Source organism: Nerophis ophidion, linkage group LG22, assembly GCF_033978795.1.
Source record: "Nerophis ophidion isolate RoL-2023_Sa linkage group LG22, RoL_Noph_v1.0, whole genome shotgun sequence".
In the NCBI taxonomy this organism is placed as follows: domain Eukaryota; kingdom Metazoa; phylum Chordata; class Actinopteri; order Syngnathiformes; family Syngnathidae; genus Nerophis; species Nerophis ophidion.
In genome coordinates this window covers 25,379,468-25,394,828 of record NC_084632.1, presented here as the reverse complement: position 1 = coordinate 25,394,828, position 15,361 = coordinate 25,379,468, and the positions used below count along the sequence as shown (strand labels likewise).

At 43.7% G+C, this 15,361-nt stretch overlaps 1 protein-coding gene across 1 annotated transcript in view; it reads left to right on the top strand.

Annotated features, from left to right (window-relative positions):
- Nucleotides 1-1,054: 1,054 nt before the first annotated feature.
- Nucleotides 1,055-15,361, top strand: part of LOC133540335 (gametocyte-specific factor 1-like) — a 28,783-nt gene continuing 14,476 nt past the window's right edge. Inside the window, exons 1-3 of the mRNA XM_061882858.1 lie at nucleotides 1,055-1,137; nucleotides 13,615-13,715; nucleotides 13,816-13,922. Coding sequence (XP_061738842.1) covers nucleotides 13,637-13,715; nucleotides 13,816-13,922 — 186 coding nt within the window. The 5' untranslated portion in view covers nucleotides 1,055-1,137; nucleotides 13,615-13,636. The remainder of the gene's footprint in view (nucleotides 1,138-13,614; nucleotides 13,716-13,815; nucleotides 13,923-15,361) is intronic.

The window sequence follows — 15,361 nt, the reverse complement described above, 5'->3', positions numbered from 1 at the left end:
TATTGTTGTTAATGTTTTTTGTTTGTTTTAGGCCAGTGTCCAGTTCATGCGGACTGGACACTGGCCGAGAGTTGGTTGGCGGCCGAGAGTGGAGTCGGCTCTCTTGGTTGCTTTGTTGGGTCTGCTCCTGTCTCTGGCCGTGCTCCCTTCACCCCAGTGGACGATGGCGTGGAACACCGCAGAGGCCACTACAGTGTATATGTTTATTTTACTTTTTTTTTCATAGCTGTATGTATGTAGAAGTGGCTGGTTGTATCCGCTGCTTTAATGTCTTTAATGTCCTTTGTGTTCTTTGATGTTTCCCTCTTACACACATGTGAGAGGGATGTGTACTATGGCTATGAGTTGTTTTTTTCCCTTGGCCTCAGTCTGGACCCCTCTCCAGGCTTAGACCGATTATTTTATTTTATTTTAATCTTATACGCCCCCCACCCCCGCCGCACACACACACACACACACACACACACACTTGTTTACCTGTATCTCACCTTTTTTGTAAGTGGCGCTGGAAGCTGGCAGACCCGTCAGCCATCCTGTTCTGTCTCCCTGTAATGTTGGTCTGATCTTGAATGGGATTGTGCTGAAAATTTAAATTTTCCTGACAGAATAAATAAAGTACTATCTAATCTAATCTAATCCCTAATCTAAAAAAAAAACAGCTCAGTTTTTCTATATGGCAAAACACAAAATATGCAATTTTTTCCCTCAAAAATATTTCAAAGTGGAATATTTAATGTGACGCCATCGAAGCCTTGAATAGGTCTATAATTCAAAATGACATTGATTTTGATTCATTATTATTTTTTAAAGAAAGAAACAGCCTGCATGGCAGCTTTGTGTTATAAGAGTAAGCATTGCAACAATTTCTTGTTACATATCACCTGTTTGCTCTTTTATACCACTTTTTATGTTTTTAATTTTTTTTAAATTGTATTCTTAAAATGTGCCGCGGTGGGGCCGTTAAAAAAACCCCGCGGGCCGCACTTTGGACACCTTGATCTACATAAGAGGAGTTGCCACTACTTCCCAGGGTGCATTGCGTATTGGTCACGTGGTCTGGAATCTCAAGGTATCGCGTCTTCATCCAACACATTTCCAAGACATCTTCACCTTCAAACCATCAACTAACGTCGCTAGGTAAATCTCCCATTTTCCTGACAACAACGTATAAAATATATATTTGGGTACGTACTTTAAACATAATTATTTCAATTTTGAGAAACTGCACATAGTAAGTATAGTTCTGCGACTTGCAAAGTTAGCTGTTTGTGACCACGTTGTCTCCTTCTTTATTGTTTGTGTAGCGAGGCTTAGAAAAATATCTTTTCAACTGTACTTTTTCCACTCTTGTTTTAATATTTACCAGTAAACCGCCTGGACGCACCTCATCTATTGCAGTACATTTGTCTAAATAGTTTCCTAATTAGTTTTGTGATTAGAACCCCATTGTTATATATTACAGAAAACTTGGATGGAAATCCTTTTATCACAATATTAGTTTTGTAATTATCCAATCCACTTTATTTATATCGCACATTTAAACAACAGAAATGTTTCCAAAGTGCTGCACATCAATAATAAAAACAATATTTAATTATCCTTAGCTCCACCAATGACTGAATTAAAAAACAAAAATATAAAACTGATATAAAAAAATGATGTAAAAACGATTTTAAAGGGTAAAACCAATTAAAAGAATAAATAAAAATCATCCATCCATCCATTTTCTACCGCTTATTCCCTTTTTGGGGGCGCTGGCGTGTATCTCAGCTACAATCGGGCGGAAGGCGGGGTACACGCTGGACAAGTCGCCACCTCAACGCAGGGCCAACACAGATTGACAGACATTCACACTCACATTCACACACTAGGGCCAATTTAGTGTTGCCAATCAACCTATCCCCAGGTGCATGTCTTTGGAGGTGGGAGGAAGCCGGAGTGCCCGGAGGGAACCCACGCATTCACGGGAAGAACACGCAAACTCCACACATAAATATTCCGAGCCTGGGATTGAACACAGGACTGCAGGACATTTGTATTGTGAGGCAGACGCACTAACCCCTCTGAAATCAAAAATCAAAATTTTAAAAACACTGAGGACCACACAACTCGCGTAGTGTTATAAGCCAAAGAATAAAAGTTGGTCTTAAGACGAGACTTGAAACACTCCACTGTGGGAGCAGTTCAAACATGGAGGGGCAGAGTGTTCTAGAGCTTCTAGAGAAGGCCCTGACTCCCATGGTTTTAAAGGCCTACTGAAATGAGATTTTCTTATTCAAACGGGGATAGCAGGTCCATTCTGTGTGTCCTACTTGATCATTTCGCGATATTGCTATATTTTTGCTGAAAGGATTTAGTAGAGAACATCCACGATAAATTTCGCAACTTTCGGTGCTAAGACAAAACCCCTGCTTCTACCGGAAGTCGCAGATGATGACTTATCCCATGTGATGGCTCCTCACATATTCACAAAGTGCTATTCGGACCGAGAAAACGACGATTTCCCCATTAATTTGAGCGAAGATGAAAGATTAGTGTTTGAGGATATTAAAAGCGACGGCCTAGGAAAAAAAAAACACGATTGCATTGGGACGGATTCCGATGTTTTTAGAGACATTTACTAGGTTAATTCTGGGAACTCCCTTATCTTTCTAGTGTGTTGCTAGTGTTTTAGTGAGTTTAATATTACCTGATAGTCGGAAGGGTGTCTCCACGGGTGTCTTGACGCGCAGTGTCTCAGGGGAGTCGACGGCAGCAGTAATGGACGGCACAAACTCAGCTTTTCTCCGGTAAGAACTGACTTTTTAACCACAATTTTCTCACCGAAACCTGCTGGTTGACATGTGTTCGGGATATATGTTCTCTTGACCGCGCTGTGATCCATAGGAAAGTTTCACCTCCAGGAATTTTAAACAAGGAATCACCGTGTGTTTGTGTGGCTAAAGGTTAAAGCTTCCCAACTCCATCTTTCTACCGTGACTTCTCCGATATTAATTGAACAAATTGCAAAAGATTCAGCAACACAGAAGTCCAAAATACTGTATAATTATGCCGTTGAAGCAGACGACTTTTAGCTGTGTGTGTGTGTGTGTGTGTGTGTGCAGCGCTCATACTTCCGATAAATCTGTGACATCTTGCGTACACGTCATCATTACACAATGTTTCAAAGACGAAACTCCAGGGAAATTTAAAATTGTAATTTAGTAAACTAAAAAGGCCGTATTGGCATGTGTTGCAATGTTAATATTTCATCATTGATGTATAAACTATCAGACTGCGTGGTGGGTAGTAGTGGGTTTCAGTAGGCCTTTAAGACGAGACTTGAAACACTCCACTGTGGGAACAGTTCGAACATGAAGGGGCAGAGTGTTCTAGAGCTTAGAGCCGACCACAGAGAAGGCCCTGTCTTCCCTGGTTTTAAAGGCCTACTGAAATGAGATTTTTTTATTCAAACGGGGATAGCAGGTCCATTCTGTGTCATACTTGATCGTTTCGCGATATTGCTATATTTTTGCTGAAAGGATTTAGTAGAGAACATCCACGATAAAGTTCGCAACTTTCGGTGCTAAGAGAAAAGCCCTGCCTCTACCGGAAGTCTCAGATGATGACGTCACCCGTGTGATGGCTCCTAACATATTCAACAAGAAAAAAAAGTTACAAAAAAAAAAAAAGTGATTGCATTGGGACGGATTCCGATGTTTTTAGAGACATTTACTAGGTTAATTCTGGGAAATCCTTTATCTTTCTAGTGTGTTGCTAGTGTTTTAGTGAGTTTAATATTACCTGATAGTCAGAAGGGTGTCTACACGGGTGTCTTGACGCGCAGTGTCTCAGGGGAGTCGACGGCAGCAGTAATGGACGGCACAAACTCAGTTTTTCTCCGGTAAGAACTGACTTTTTAACCACAATTTTCTCACCGAAACCTGCTGGTTGACATGTGGTCGGGATATGTGTTCTCTTGACCGTGCTGTGATCAATAGGAAAGTTTCACCTCCAGGAATTTTAAACAAGGAATCACCGTGTGTTTGTGTGGCTAAAGGTTAAAGCTTCCCAACTCCATCTTTCTACTGTGACTTCGCCGATATTAATTGAACAAATTGCAAAAGATTCAGCAACACAGAAATCCAAAATGCTGTATAATTATGCCGGTGAAGCAGACGACTTTTAGCTGTGTGTGTGTGTGTGTGTGTGTGTGTGTGTGCAGCGCTCATACTTCCTATAAATCTGTGACATCTTGCGTACACGTCATTACACAACGTTTCGAAGACGAAACTCCCGGGAAATTTAAAATTGTAATTTAGTCAACTTAAAAGGCCGTATTGGCATGTGTTGCAGTGTTAATATTTCATCATTGATATATAAACTATCAGACTGTGTGGTGGGTAGTAGTGGGTTTCAGTAGGCCTTTAAGAAGAGACTTGAAACACTCCACTGTGGGAGCAGTTTGAACATGAAGGGGCAGAGTGTTCTAGAGCTTAGAGCAGACCACAGAGAAGGCCCTGTCTTCCCTGGTTTTAAAGGCCTACTGAAATGAAATTTTTTTTATTCAAACGGGGATAGCAGGTCCATTCTGTGTCATACTTGATCATTTCGCGATATTGCCATATTTTTGCTGAAAAGATTTAGTAGAGAACATCCACGATAAAGTTTGCAATTTTCGGTGCTAAGAGAAAAGCCCTGCCTCTACCGGAAGTCTCAGATGATGACGTCACCCGTGTGATGGCTCCTCACATATTCAATAAGAAAAAAAAAAGTGATTGCATTGGGACGGATTCCGATGTTTTTAGAGACATATACTAAGTTAATTCTGGGAAATCCCTTAACTTTCTATTGTGTTGCTAGTGTTTTAGTGAGTTTATTATTACCTGATAGTCGGAAGGGTGTCTCCACGGGTGTCTTGACGCGCAGTGTCTCAGGGGAGTCGACGGCAGCAGTAATGGACGGCACAAGCTCAGCTTTTCTCCGGTAAGAACTGACTTTTTAACCACAATTTTCTCACTGAAACCTGCTGGTTGACATGTGGTCGTGATCCATGTTCTCTTGACCGCGCTCTGATTCATAGGAAAGTTTCACCTCCAGGAATTTTAAACAAGGAATCACCGTGTGTTTGTTTGGCTAAAGGCTAAAGCTTCCCAACTCCATCTTTCTACTCTGACTTCTCCAATATTAATTGAACAAATTGCAAAAGATTCAGCAACACAGATGTCCAAAATACTGTATAATTATGCCGTTAAAGCGGACGACTTTTAACTGTGTGTGTGTGCAGCGCTCATACTTCCTAAAAACCCTTGACGTCTTGCGTACACGTCATCATTACACGACATTTCAAAGTCGAAACTCCCGGGAAATTTAAAATTGGAATTTAGTAAACTAAAAAGGCCGTATTGGCATGTATTGCAGTGTTAATATTTCATTATTGATATATAAATTATCAGACTGCGTGGTGGGTAGTAGTGGGTTTCAGTAGGCCTTTAAGACGAGACTTGAAACACTCCACTGTGGGAGCTGTTCGAACATGAAGGAGCAGGGTGTTCTAGAGCTTAGGACCGCGCACAAAGAAGGCCCTGTCTCCCCTGGCTTTAAAGGCCTACTGAAATGACATTTTCTTATTTGAACGGGGATAGCAGGTCCATTCTATGTGTCATACTTGATCATTTCGCAATATTGCCATGTTTTTGCTGAAAAGATTTAGTAGAGAACATCCACGATAAAGTTCGCAACTTTCGGTGCTAAGACAAAATCCCTGCCTCCACCGGAAGTCACAAACGATGACGTCACTTGTGTGATGGCTCCTCACATATTCACATTTTTTTTAATGGGAGCCTCCAACAAAAAGTGCTATTCGGACCGAGAAAACGACAATTTCCCCATTTTAATTTGAGCGAGGATGAAAGCTTCGTGTTTAAGGGTATTGATAGCGACGGACTAGAAAAAAAAAAAAAATGGCGATTGCATTGGGCCGGATTGAGATGTTTTTAGACACATTTACTAGGACAATTCTGGGAAATCCTTTATCTTTCTATTGTGTTGCTAGTGTTTTAGTGAGATTAAATAGTACTTGATAGTCGGAGGGGTGTATCAATATGAAATATTAACATTGCAACACACGCCAATACGGCCTTTTTAGTTTACTAAATTGCAATTTTAAATTTCCCGTGGAGTTTCTTGTTGAAAATGTCGCGGAATTATGACGCGTGACGTCACGGACTGTCAGGAAATATTAGCGGAATACCATTAGCGGCTAAAAGTCGTCTCTTTTCATCGGGTGTGTTGAGGCCAGTGTCTGAGGAGAGTCACGGCAGATACAAGGACGGCGCAAACTCCACAGATCTCCGGAAAGAGGTGACTTTTTAACACAATTTTCTCACCGAAACCTGCCGGTTAACAAGTGGTCGGGAACCATGTTCGCTTGACCGCTCTGATCCATAGTGAAGCTTCACCTCCGGGAATTTTAAACAAGGAATCACCGTGTGTTTGTGTGGCTAAAGGCTAAAGTTTCCAAACTCCTTTCTACTTTCACTTCTCCATTATTAATTTAACAAATTGCAAAAGATTCAGCAACACAGGTGTCCAGAATACTGTGTAATTGCGCGATGAAAAGAGACGACTTTTAGCCGCTAATGGTGCTGCGCTAATATTTCCTGACAGTCCGTGACGTCACGTGCACGCGTCATAATTCCGCAACGTTTTTAACAAGAAACTCCGCGCGAAATTTGAAATTGCAATTTAGTAAACTAAAAAGGCCGTATTGGCATGTGTTGCAATGTTAATATTTCATCATTGATGTATAAACTATCAGACTGCGTGGTCAGTAGTAGTGGGTTTCAGTAGGCCTTTAAGTCTCGTCTTGGGCACCACAAGCTGAAGCTGGCTCTCTGACTTCATTACCGCGCAAGGTAATTAGAACCTCAATGTTTTACATTACAGAAAACTTGGATGGAAATGTTTACATCACAATATTAGTTTTGTAATTACAACCTCATTGTTTTACATGACAGAAAACTTGGATGGAAGTCCTTTTTATCACAATTTTAGTTTTGTAATTAGAGCCTCATTGTTTTACATGACAAAAAACTTGGATGGAAGTCCTTTTATCACAATATTGTTAGATTGGAGTGTTCGAGAGCTTAGGGCCGACCACAGAGAAGGCCCTGTCTCCCCCGATTTTAAGTCTCGTCTTGGGCACCACAAGCTGAAGCTGGCTCTCTGACTTCATTACCGCGCAAGGTAATTAGAACCTCAATGTTTTACATTAAAGAAAACTTGAATAGAAGTCCTTTTATCACAATTTTAGTTTTGTAATTAGAGACTAATTGTTTGACATGAAAGAAAACTTGGATGGAAGCCCTTTTATCACAATATTGTTAGATTTTTACCCAGGTTGAACAGTCGGAGGCTAGGACTTTCTTGATAGATTTGACAACATTTAGACCAGTGGTTCTTAACCTGGGTTCGGTGAGTCGGCCTCAGGGGTTCGGCGGAGGTCAAAACACACCTGACTCATTGTGTAAATACAAACTTCTCCCTAGCGGCGTATTACGGATATGGCAACAGCTGACTGATTTGAAGGTGTGTAATTTGTTGTGAGTTTATACACTGTGTTGGGTTTTGTTGTTTGAACAAGGTGATGTTCATGCACGGTTAATTTTGTGCACCAGTAAAAAAAACATGGTAACACTTAAGTATGGGGAACATATTCACCATTAATACAGGTGCTTATTAACATGCAAATTAGTAACATATTGGCTCTTAACTAGTCATTAAGTTCTTATTAATGCCTTATTCGGCACGGCCTTATTATAACCCTAACCCTAACCAAATAACTCTAAATTAAGTCTTTATCACTTAGTACCGGGCCGCGGCTCGCTTGGTACGGGGCCGCAGAATAATATTTTATTATTATTATTTTTATTTTTTTTATTAAATCAACAATAAAAACACAAGATACACTTACAATTAGTGCACCAACCAAAAGAACTCCCTTTGTCATGACAAAAAAACAAAAACATAAATAAAAAATAAATAACCACCGCCAACAATGCAATATTCAGTGTTGACAGCTAGATGTTTTGTGGACATGTTCCATAAATATTGATGTTAAAGATTAATTTTTTTGTGAAGAAATGTTTAGAATGAAGTTGATGAATCCAGATGGATCTCTATTACAATCCCCAAAGGGAACTCTAAGTTGATGATTACTTCTATGTGTAGAAATTTCTATTTATAATTGAATCACTTGTTTATTTTTCAACAAGTTTTTAGTTATTCTTTTCCCAATAGTTCAAGAAAGATTACTACAAATGAGCAATATTTTGCACTGTTATACAATTTAATAAATCAGAAACTGATGACATAGTGCTGTATTTTACTTCATCTCTTTTTTTCAACCAAAAATGCTTTGCTCTGATTAGGGGGTACTTGACTTAAAAAAATGTTCACAGGGGGTACATCACTGAAAAAAGGTTGAGAACCACTGACTTAGAATATGTTCCCCATACTAAACTGTTACCAAAATCATAGCACTTTGTCTTGAATTTGAAAAAAACAAACATATTTCTGGTGAGGGATCAGACAAAGAGCAGCTCGAAGACCTTTATGAAGATGAAAAACCATGGACCCAGATTTCCCTCGCCCGGACGCGGGTCACCGGGGCCCCCCTCTGGAGCCAGGCCCGGAGGTGGGGCACGATGGCGAGCGCCTGGTGGCCGGGCCTGTTCCCATGGGGCCCGGCCGGGCACAGCCCGAAGAGGCAACGTGGGTCACCCCTCCAATGGGCTCACCACCCATAGCAGGGGCCATAGAGGTCGGGTGCATTGTGAGCTGGGCGACAGCCGAAGGCAGGGCACTTGGCGGTCCGATCCTCGGCTACAGAAGCTAGCTCTTGGGACGTGGAACGTCACGTCACTGGGGGGGAAAGAGCCTGAGCTAGTGCGCGAAGTCGAGAAATTCCGGCTGGATATAGTCGGACTCACTTCGACGCACAGCAAGGGCTCTGGAACCACTTCTCTCGAGAGGGACTGGACCCTCTTCCACTCTGGCGTTGCCGGCAGTGAGAGGCGACGGGCTGGGGTGGCAATTCTTGTTTCCCCCCGGCTCAAAGCCTGTACGTTGGAGTTCAACCCGGTGGACGAAAGGGTAGCCTCCCTCCGCCTTCGGGTGGGGGGACGGGTCCTGACTGTTGTTTGTGCTTATGCACCAAACAGCAGTTCAGAATACCCACCCTTTTTGGGAACACTCGAGGGAGTACTGGAAAGTGCTCCCCCGGGTGATTCCCTTGTCCTACTGGGAGACTTCAACGCTCACGTTGGCAACGACAGTGAAACCTGGAGAGGCGTGTTTGGGAAGAATGGCCGCCCGGATCTGAACCCGAGTGGTGTTTTGTTATTGGACTTTTGTGCTCGTCACAGTTTGTCGATAACAAACACCATGTTCAAACATAAGGGTGTCCATATGTGCACTTGGCACCAGGACACCCTAGGCCGCAGTTCCATGATCGACTTTGTAGTTGTGTCATCGGATTTGCGGCCTCATGTTTTGGACACTCGGGTGAAGAGAGGGGCGGAGCTTTCTACCGATCACCACCTGGTGGTGAGTTGGCTGCGATGGTGGGGGAGGATGCCGGACAGACCTGGGAGGCCCAAACGCATTGTGAGGGTCTGCTGGGAACGTCTGGCAGAGTCTCCTGTCAGACAAAGTTTCAATTCCCACCTCCGGAAGAACTTTGAACATGTCACAAGGGAGGTGCGGGACATTGAGTCCGAGTGGACCATGTTCCGCACCTCTATTGTCGAGGCGGCAGATCGGAGCTGTGGCCGCAAGGTAGCTGGTGCCTGTCGGGGCGGCAATCCTAAAACCCCTTGGTGGACACCAGCGGTGAGGGATGCCGTCAAGCTGAAGAAAGAGTCCTATCGAGTCCTTTTGGCTCATAGGACTCCGGAGGCAGTGGACAGGTACCGACAGGCCAAGCGGTGTGCAGCTTCAGCGGTCGCGGAGGCAAAAACTCGGACATGGGAAGAGTTCGGGGAAGCCATGGAAAACGACTTCCGGACGGCTTCGAAGCGATTCTGGACCACCATCCGCCGCCTCAGGAAGGGGAAGCAGTGCACTATCAACACCGTGTATGGTGCGGATGGTGTTCTGCTGACCTCGACTGCGGATGTTGTGGACAGGTGGAAGGAATACTTCGAAGACCTCCTCAATCCCACCAACACGTCTTCCTATGAGGAAGCAGTGCCTGGGGAATCTGTGGTGGACTCTCCTATTTCTGGGGCTGAGGTCGCTGAGGTAGTTAAAAAGCTCCTTGGTGGCAAGGCCCCAGGGGTGGACGAGATCCGCCCGGAGTTCCTTAAGGCTTTGGATGCTGTGGGGCTGTCTTGGTTGACAAGACTTTGCAGCATCGCGTGGACATCGGGGGCGGTACCTCTGGATTGGCAGACCGGGGTGGTGGTTCCTCTCTTTAAGAAGGGGGACCGGAGGGTGTGTTCCAACTATCGTGGGATCACACTCCTCAGCCTTCCCGGTAAGGTTTATTCAGGTGTACTGGAGAGGAGGCTACGTCGGATAGTCGAACCTCGGATTCAGGAGGAACAGTGTGGTTTTCGTCCTGGTCGTGGAACTGTGGAACAGCTCTATACTCTCGGCAGGGTTCTTGAGGGTGCATGGGAGTTTGCCCAACCAGTCTACATGTGCTTTGTGGACTTGGAGAAGGCATTCGACCGTGTCCCTCGGGAAGTCCTGTGGGGAGTGCTCAGAGAGTATGGGGTATCGGACTGTCTTATTGTGGCGGTCCGTTCCCTGTACGATCAGTGCCAGAGCTTGGTTCGCATTGCCGGCAGTAAGTCGAACACATTTCCAGTGAGGGTTGGACTCCGCCAAGGCTGTCCTTTTGTCACCGATTCTGTTCATAACTTTTATGGACAGAATTTCTAGGCGCAGTCAAGGCGTTGAGGGGTTCCGGTTTGGTAACCGCAGGATTAGGTCTCTGCTTTTTGCAGATGATGTGGTCCTGATGGCTTCATCTGACCGGGATCTTCAGCTCTCGCTGGATCGGTTCGCAGCCGAGTGTGAAGCGACCGGAATGAGAATCAGCACCTCCAAGTCCGAGTCCATGGTTCTCGCCCGGAAAAGGGTGGAGTGCCATCTCCGGGTTGGGGAGGAGACCCTGCCCCAAGTGGAGGAGTTCAAGTACCTAGGAGTCTTGTTCACGAGTGAGGGAAGAGTGGATCGTGAGATCGACAGGCGGATCGGTGCGGCGTCTTCAGTAATGCGGACGTTGTACCGATCCGTTGTGGTGAAGAAGGAGCTGAGCCGGAAGGCAAAGCTCTCAATTTACCGGTCGATCTACGTTCCCATCCTCACCTATGGTCATGAGCTTTGGGTCATGACCGAAAGGATAAGATCACGGGTACAAGCGGCCGAAATGAGTTTCCTCCGCCGTGTGGCGGGGCTCTCCCTTAGAGATAGGGTGAGAAGCTCTGCCATCCGGGAGGGACTCAAAGTAAAGCCGCTGCTCCTCCACATCGAGAGGAGCCAGATGAGGTGGTTCGGGCATCTGGTCAGGATGCCACCCGAACGCCTCCCTAGGGAGGTGTTTAGGGCACGTCCAACCGGTAGGAGGCCACGGGGAAGACCCAGGACACGTTGGGAAGACTATGTCTCCCGGCTGGCCTGGGAACGCCTCGGGATCCCCTGGGAAGAGCTAGACGAAGTGGCTGGGGAGAGGGAAGTCTGGGTTTCCCTGCTTAGGCTGTTGCCCCCGCGACCCGACCTCGGATAAGCGGAAGATGATGGATGGATGGATGGATTTCTCACTAAAGAAGGGTTCTGTGAATGTACATATGAAAGGTTAAGAACCACTGATTTAGACCATGTCTACACTGAGTCATGTAACCCCTTAAACAAATAATTATTTAGCTATAGCCCCGTTTTAGCCATTATACCAGCGTTTAAGGTCCCCCTCCTCAGACAAATTTTTACACGGGTAAGTCAGCCGTGTATTTCTTGAATCTCCGGCACAGTGGAAGAGGGTCCCTGGTTCAATTCCCACCTAGTACCAACCTCGTCATGTCCGTTGTGTCCTGAGCAAGACACTTCATCCTTGCTCCTGATGGGTGCTGGTTAGCGCCTTGCATGGCAGCTCCCTCCATCTGTGTGTGAATGGGTAATTGTGGAAGTACTGTCAAAGCGCTTTGAGTACCTTAAAGGTAGAAAAGCGCTACTATACAAGTACAACCCATTTATCATTTATTTTTGTATGGATTCATTAATCGTTTACAAAGTGAGTCTGGAGAGGAAGTGACGCCAGAAAGACCCCGCCCACACAGGAAGCGTGGTTAAATTAAGACAGAATAACCTTGTCACTGAAATATATCTTAAGTTATGTCCTCCTTTTGGTGGGAAAAACCTTTGCTGCTCTAGCTGGCCTCCACTGGCGATGGGTATCACTCCAAAAACCATGACAGAATGTCATCATATTTTGATGGCGAAGACTCTTAAACAACATTCCTTGCCGCCATGGAGGTTTTATAGTCTTTAGTCACTTTTAAGACTAACTCCATCTCGTCAAACCACACAAAGAATTCTCTTATTTACAAAAGAGCAGCCATTTTCTATACCGTCGCAGATAGAAAGAATACACTTCCAGGTCAGAGGCGACTATATAACTCGGGCATTTTTTTAAATGAAATTTACCCGCACGTGCGTACTAGGTCACGTTGCGCAGGCGAACCGAGAGAGGTGGGGGGTCTTAAAAGGTGGCCTTGTTGTGTGTGGATGCGGATAAGGTTAGGTGTGATTGTGTTATTTTGCAGAGATCACAGGCAAAGGCAGCATTGATCTCAATCACCAATCAGTTAGCTTGGAATGCATACTGAAAAAGCAAAGGATGCGGGGGGCAATTTAATATTTTATTATGTAAAATAATTGCTAAAAACAGACACATATATATATTTAAAGTCAACATTTTGTGTCAGCTTTGTATTATAGGTGACAAAGTGTTTCATTATTAGCACCAAAAGTTAAGATTTTTCTTATTTAATTAGGTCTTTTTGCTTTATTTCGTTCGTTTTTAATTTTTTGACAATATGCTGCGGGCCAACAAAACTCCACAAATAGTCCCCGGGCCACATTTTGGGCAACCTGCCCTAAATGGTAATGCCGCCATATTTTTGTGATACATTTTAAGTTAAAGTTCTACACTTCAATTACATGAATGTTTCATTTCAAATGTATTCTGATGAAGTGTACATAGGCAAAAAATCCTCACTGCCTAAATACATTTATATAGTCTATGAATACTCTCATTCATCTATGTCATTGTAACAGTACAGTTGCGGTCGATTGAATGCCCTGAGGATTGCATTTCTATCACTTGCATAAATAAATTCTCAAAAAGATGACATTGTTTTTACGTTTATATTTTCTGTGGCTTCAAATTAGTACAGTTAACAGAACTGTAAATATAACAATGCTTTTGTAATATTCAACATTTGATGAGGGTGTGATGGACTTGCATTACATTTTTTGGTTATTTTTAAACTTATGTGATGACAAACTGGACACGCATATTCACTGCTTTTTAAATGAGAAGGTTTTAAAAGTTTTTCTGTTTGAAAGGCAAACTCTAAAAAGTTGGATCATGACAACCATTAGATTTGGGAGCAGCATTGGACCATGTCAGACTCGTTCAGTGGAGAGAATGTTTCCAGAAGTATCAGGTAATAGTTTCGCCACATTATTGTCATGCCATCTTGTGTGTGCTGGTATGATGAAGTTCCTTGAATCATTCAAAACTTTTTTTTTTTTCTCATATCAAAGAGGAAAAAGGAGACTTTGACCCGGACAGACTATTCCAGTGCCCCTTTGATAAGAACCACCAGATTCGTGTTTGTCGCCTACCATATCACATTATAAAATGCAAAAAGGTGAGTGGGCAGGGAATGTACAGTTGTGGTCAAAAGTTTACATACACTTGTAAAGAACATAATGTGATTGCTGTCTTGAGTTTCCAATAATTTCTACAACTCTTATTTTTTGTGATGGAGTGATTGAAACACATACTTGTTTGTCACAAAAACATTAATGAAGTTTGGTTCTTTCATGAATTTTATTATGGCTCTAATGAAAATGTGACTAAATCTGCTTGGTCAAAAGTATACATGTAGCAATGTTAATATTTGGTTACATGTCCCATGGCAAGTTTCACTGCAATAAGGTGCTTTTGGAAGCAATCCATACACTTCTGGCAAGTTTCTGGTTGAATTTTTGACCACTCCTCTTGACAAAATTGGTGCAACTCAGCTAAATGTGTTGGTTTTCTGGCATGGACTTGTTTTTTCAGCATTGTCCACACGTTTTAAGTCAGCACTTAGGGAAGGCCATTCTAAAACCATAATTCTAACCTGATTTAACCATTATTTTTGACATGTGTTTGGGGTCATTGTTCTGTTGGTACACCCAACTGCGCTAAAGACCCAACCTCCCAGGCTGATGATTTTAGGTTGTCCTGAAGACATCACATGGACAAAGATAAGACCTTTTGGAGGAAAGTTCTGTGGTCAGATGAAACAAAAAAATAGCTGTTTGGCCACAATACCCAGCAATATGTTGGGAGGAGGAGGGCATTACAGTGATAGAGGGGTTAGTGCGTCTGCCTCACAATACGAAGGTCCTGAGTAGTCCTGGGTTCAATCCTGGGCTCGGGATCTTTCTGTGTGGAGTTTGCATGTCCTCCCCGTGACTGCGTGGGTTCCCTCCGGGTACTCCGGCTTCCTCCCACCTCCAAAGACATGCACCTTGGGATAGGTTGATTGGCAACACTAAATTGGCCCTAGTGTGTGAATGTGAGTGTGAATGTTGTTTGTCTATCTGTGTTGGCCCTGCGATGAGGTGGCGACTTGTCCAGGATTGTAGCTGAGATAGGCACCAGCGACCCCAAAGGGAATAAGCGGTAGAAAATGGAAGGATGTATGGATGGATGTTGGGAGGAGAAAAGGTGAGGCTTAATCCCAGGAACACGTCAAGCATGGGACAATGAAAAAGGAGGATTACCTACAAATTCTTAAGGACAAGCTAAAATCATCAGGTTGGAGGTTGGGTCTTGGGCACAGTTTGGTGTTCCAACAGGACAATGACCCCAAACACACGTCAAAAGTGGTAAAGAAATGGCTAAGTCAGGCTAGAATGAAGGTTTTAGAATGGCCTTCCCAAAGTCCTGACTTAAATGTGTGGAAAATGCTAAAGAAACAAGTCCATGTCAGAAAACCAACAAATTAAGCTGAACTGCACCAATTTTGTCAGCAGTGGTCAAACATTCAACCATAAGCTTGTGGATAGCTACCAAAAGCGCCTTATTGCAGTGAAA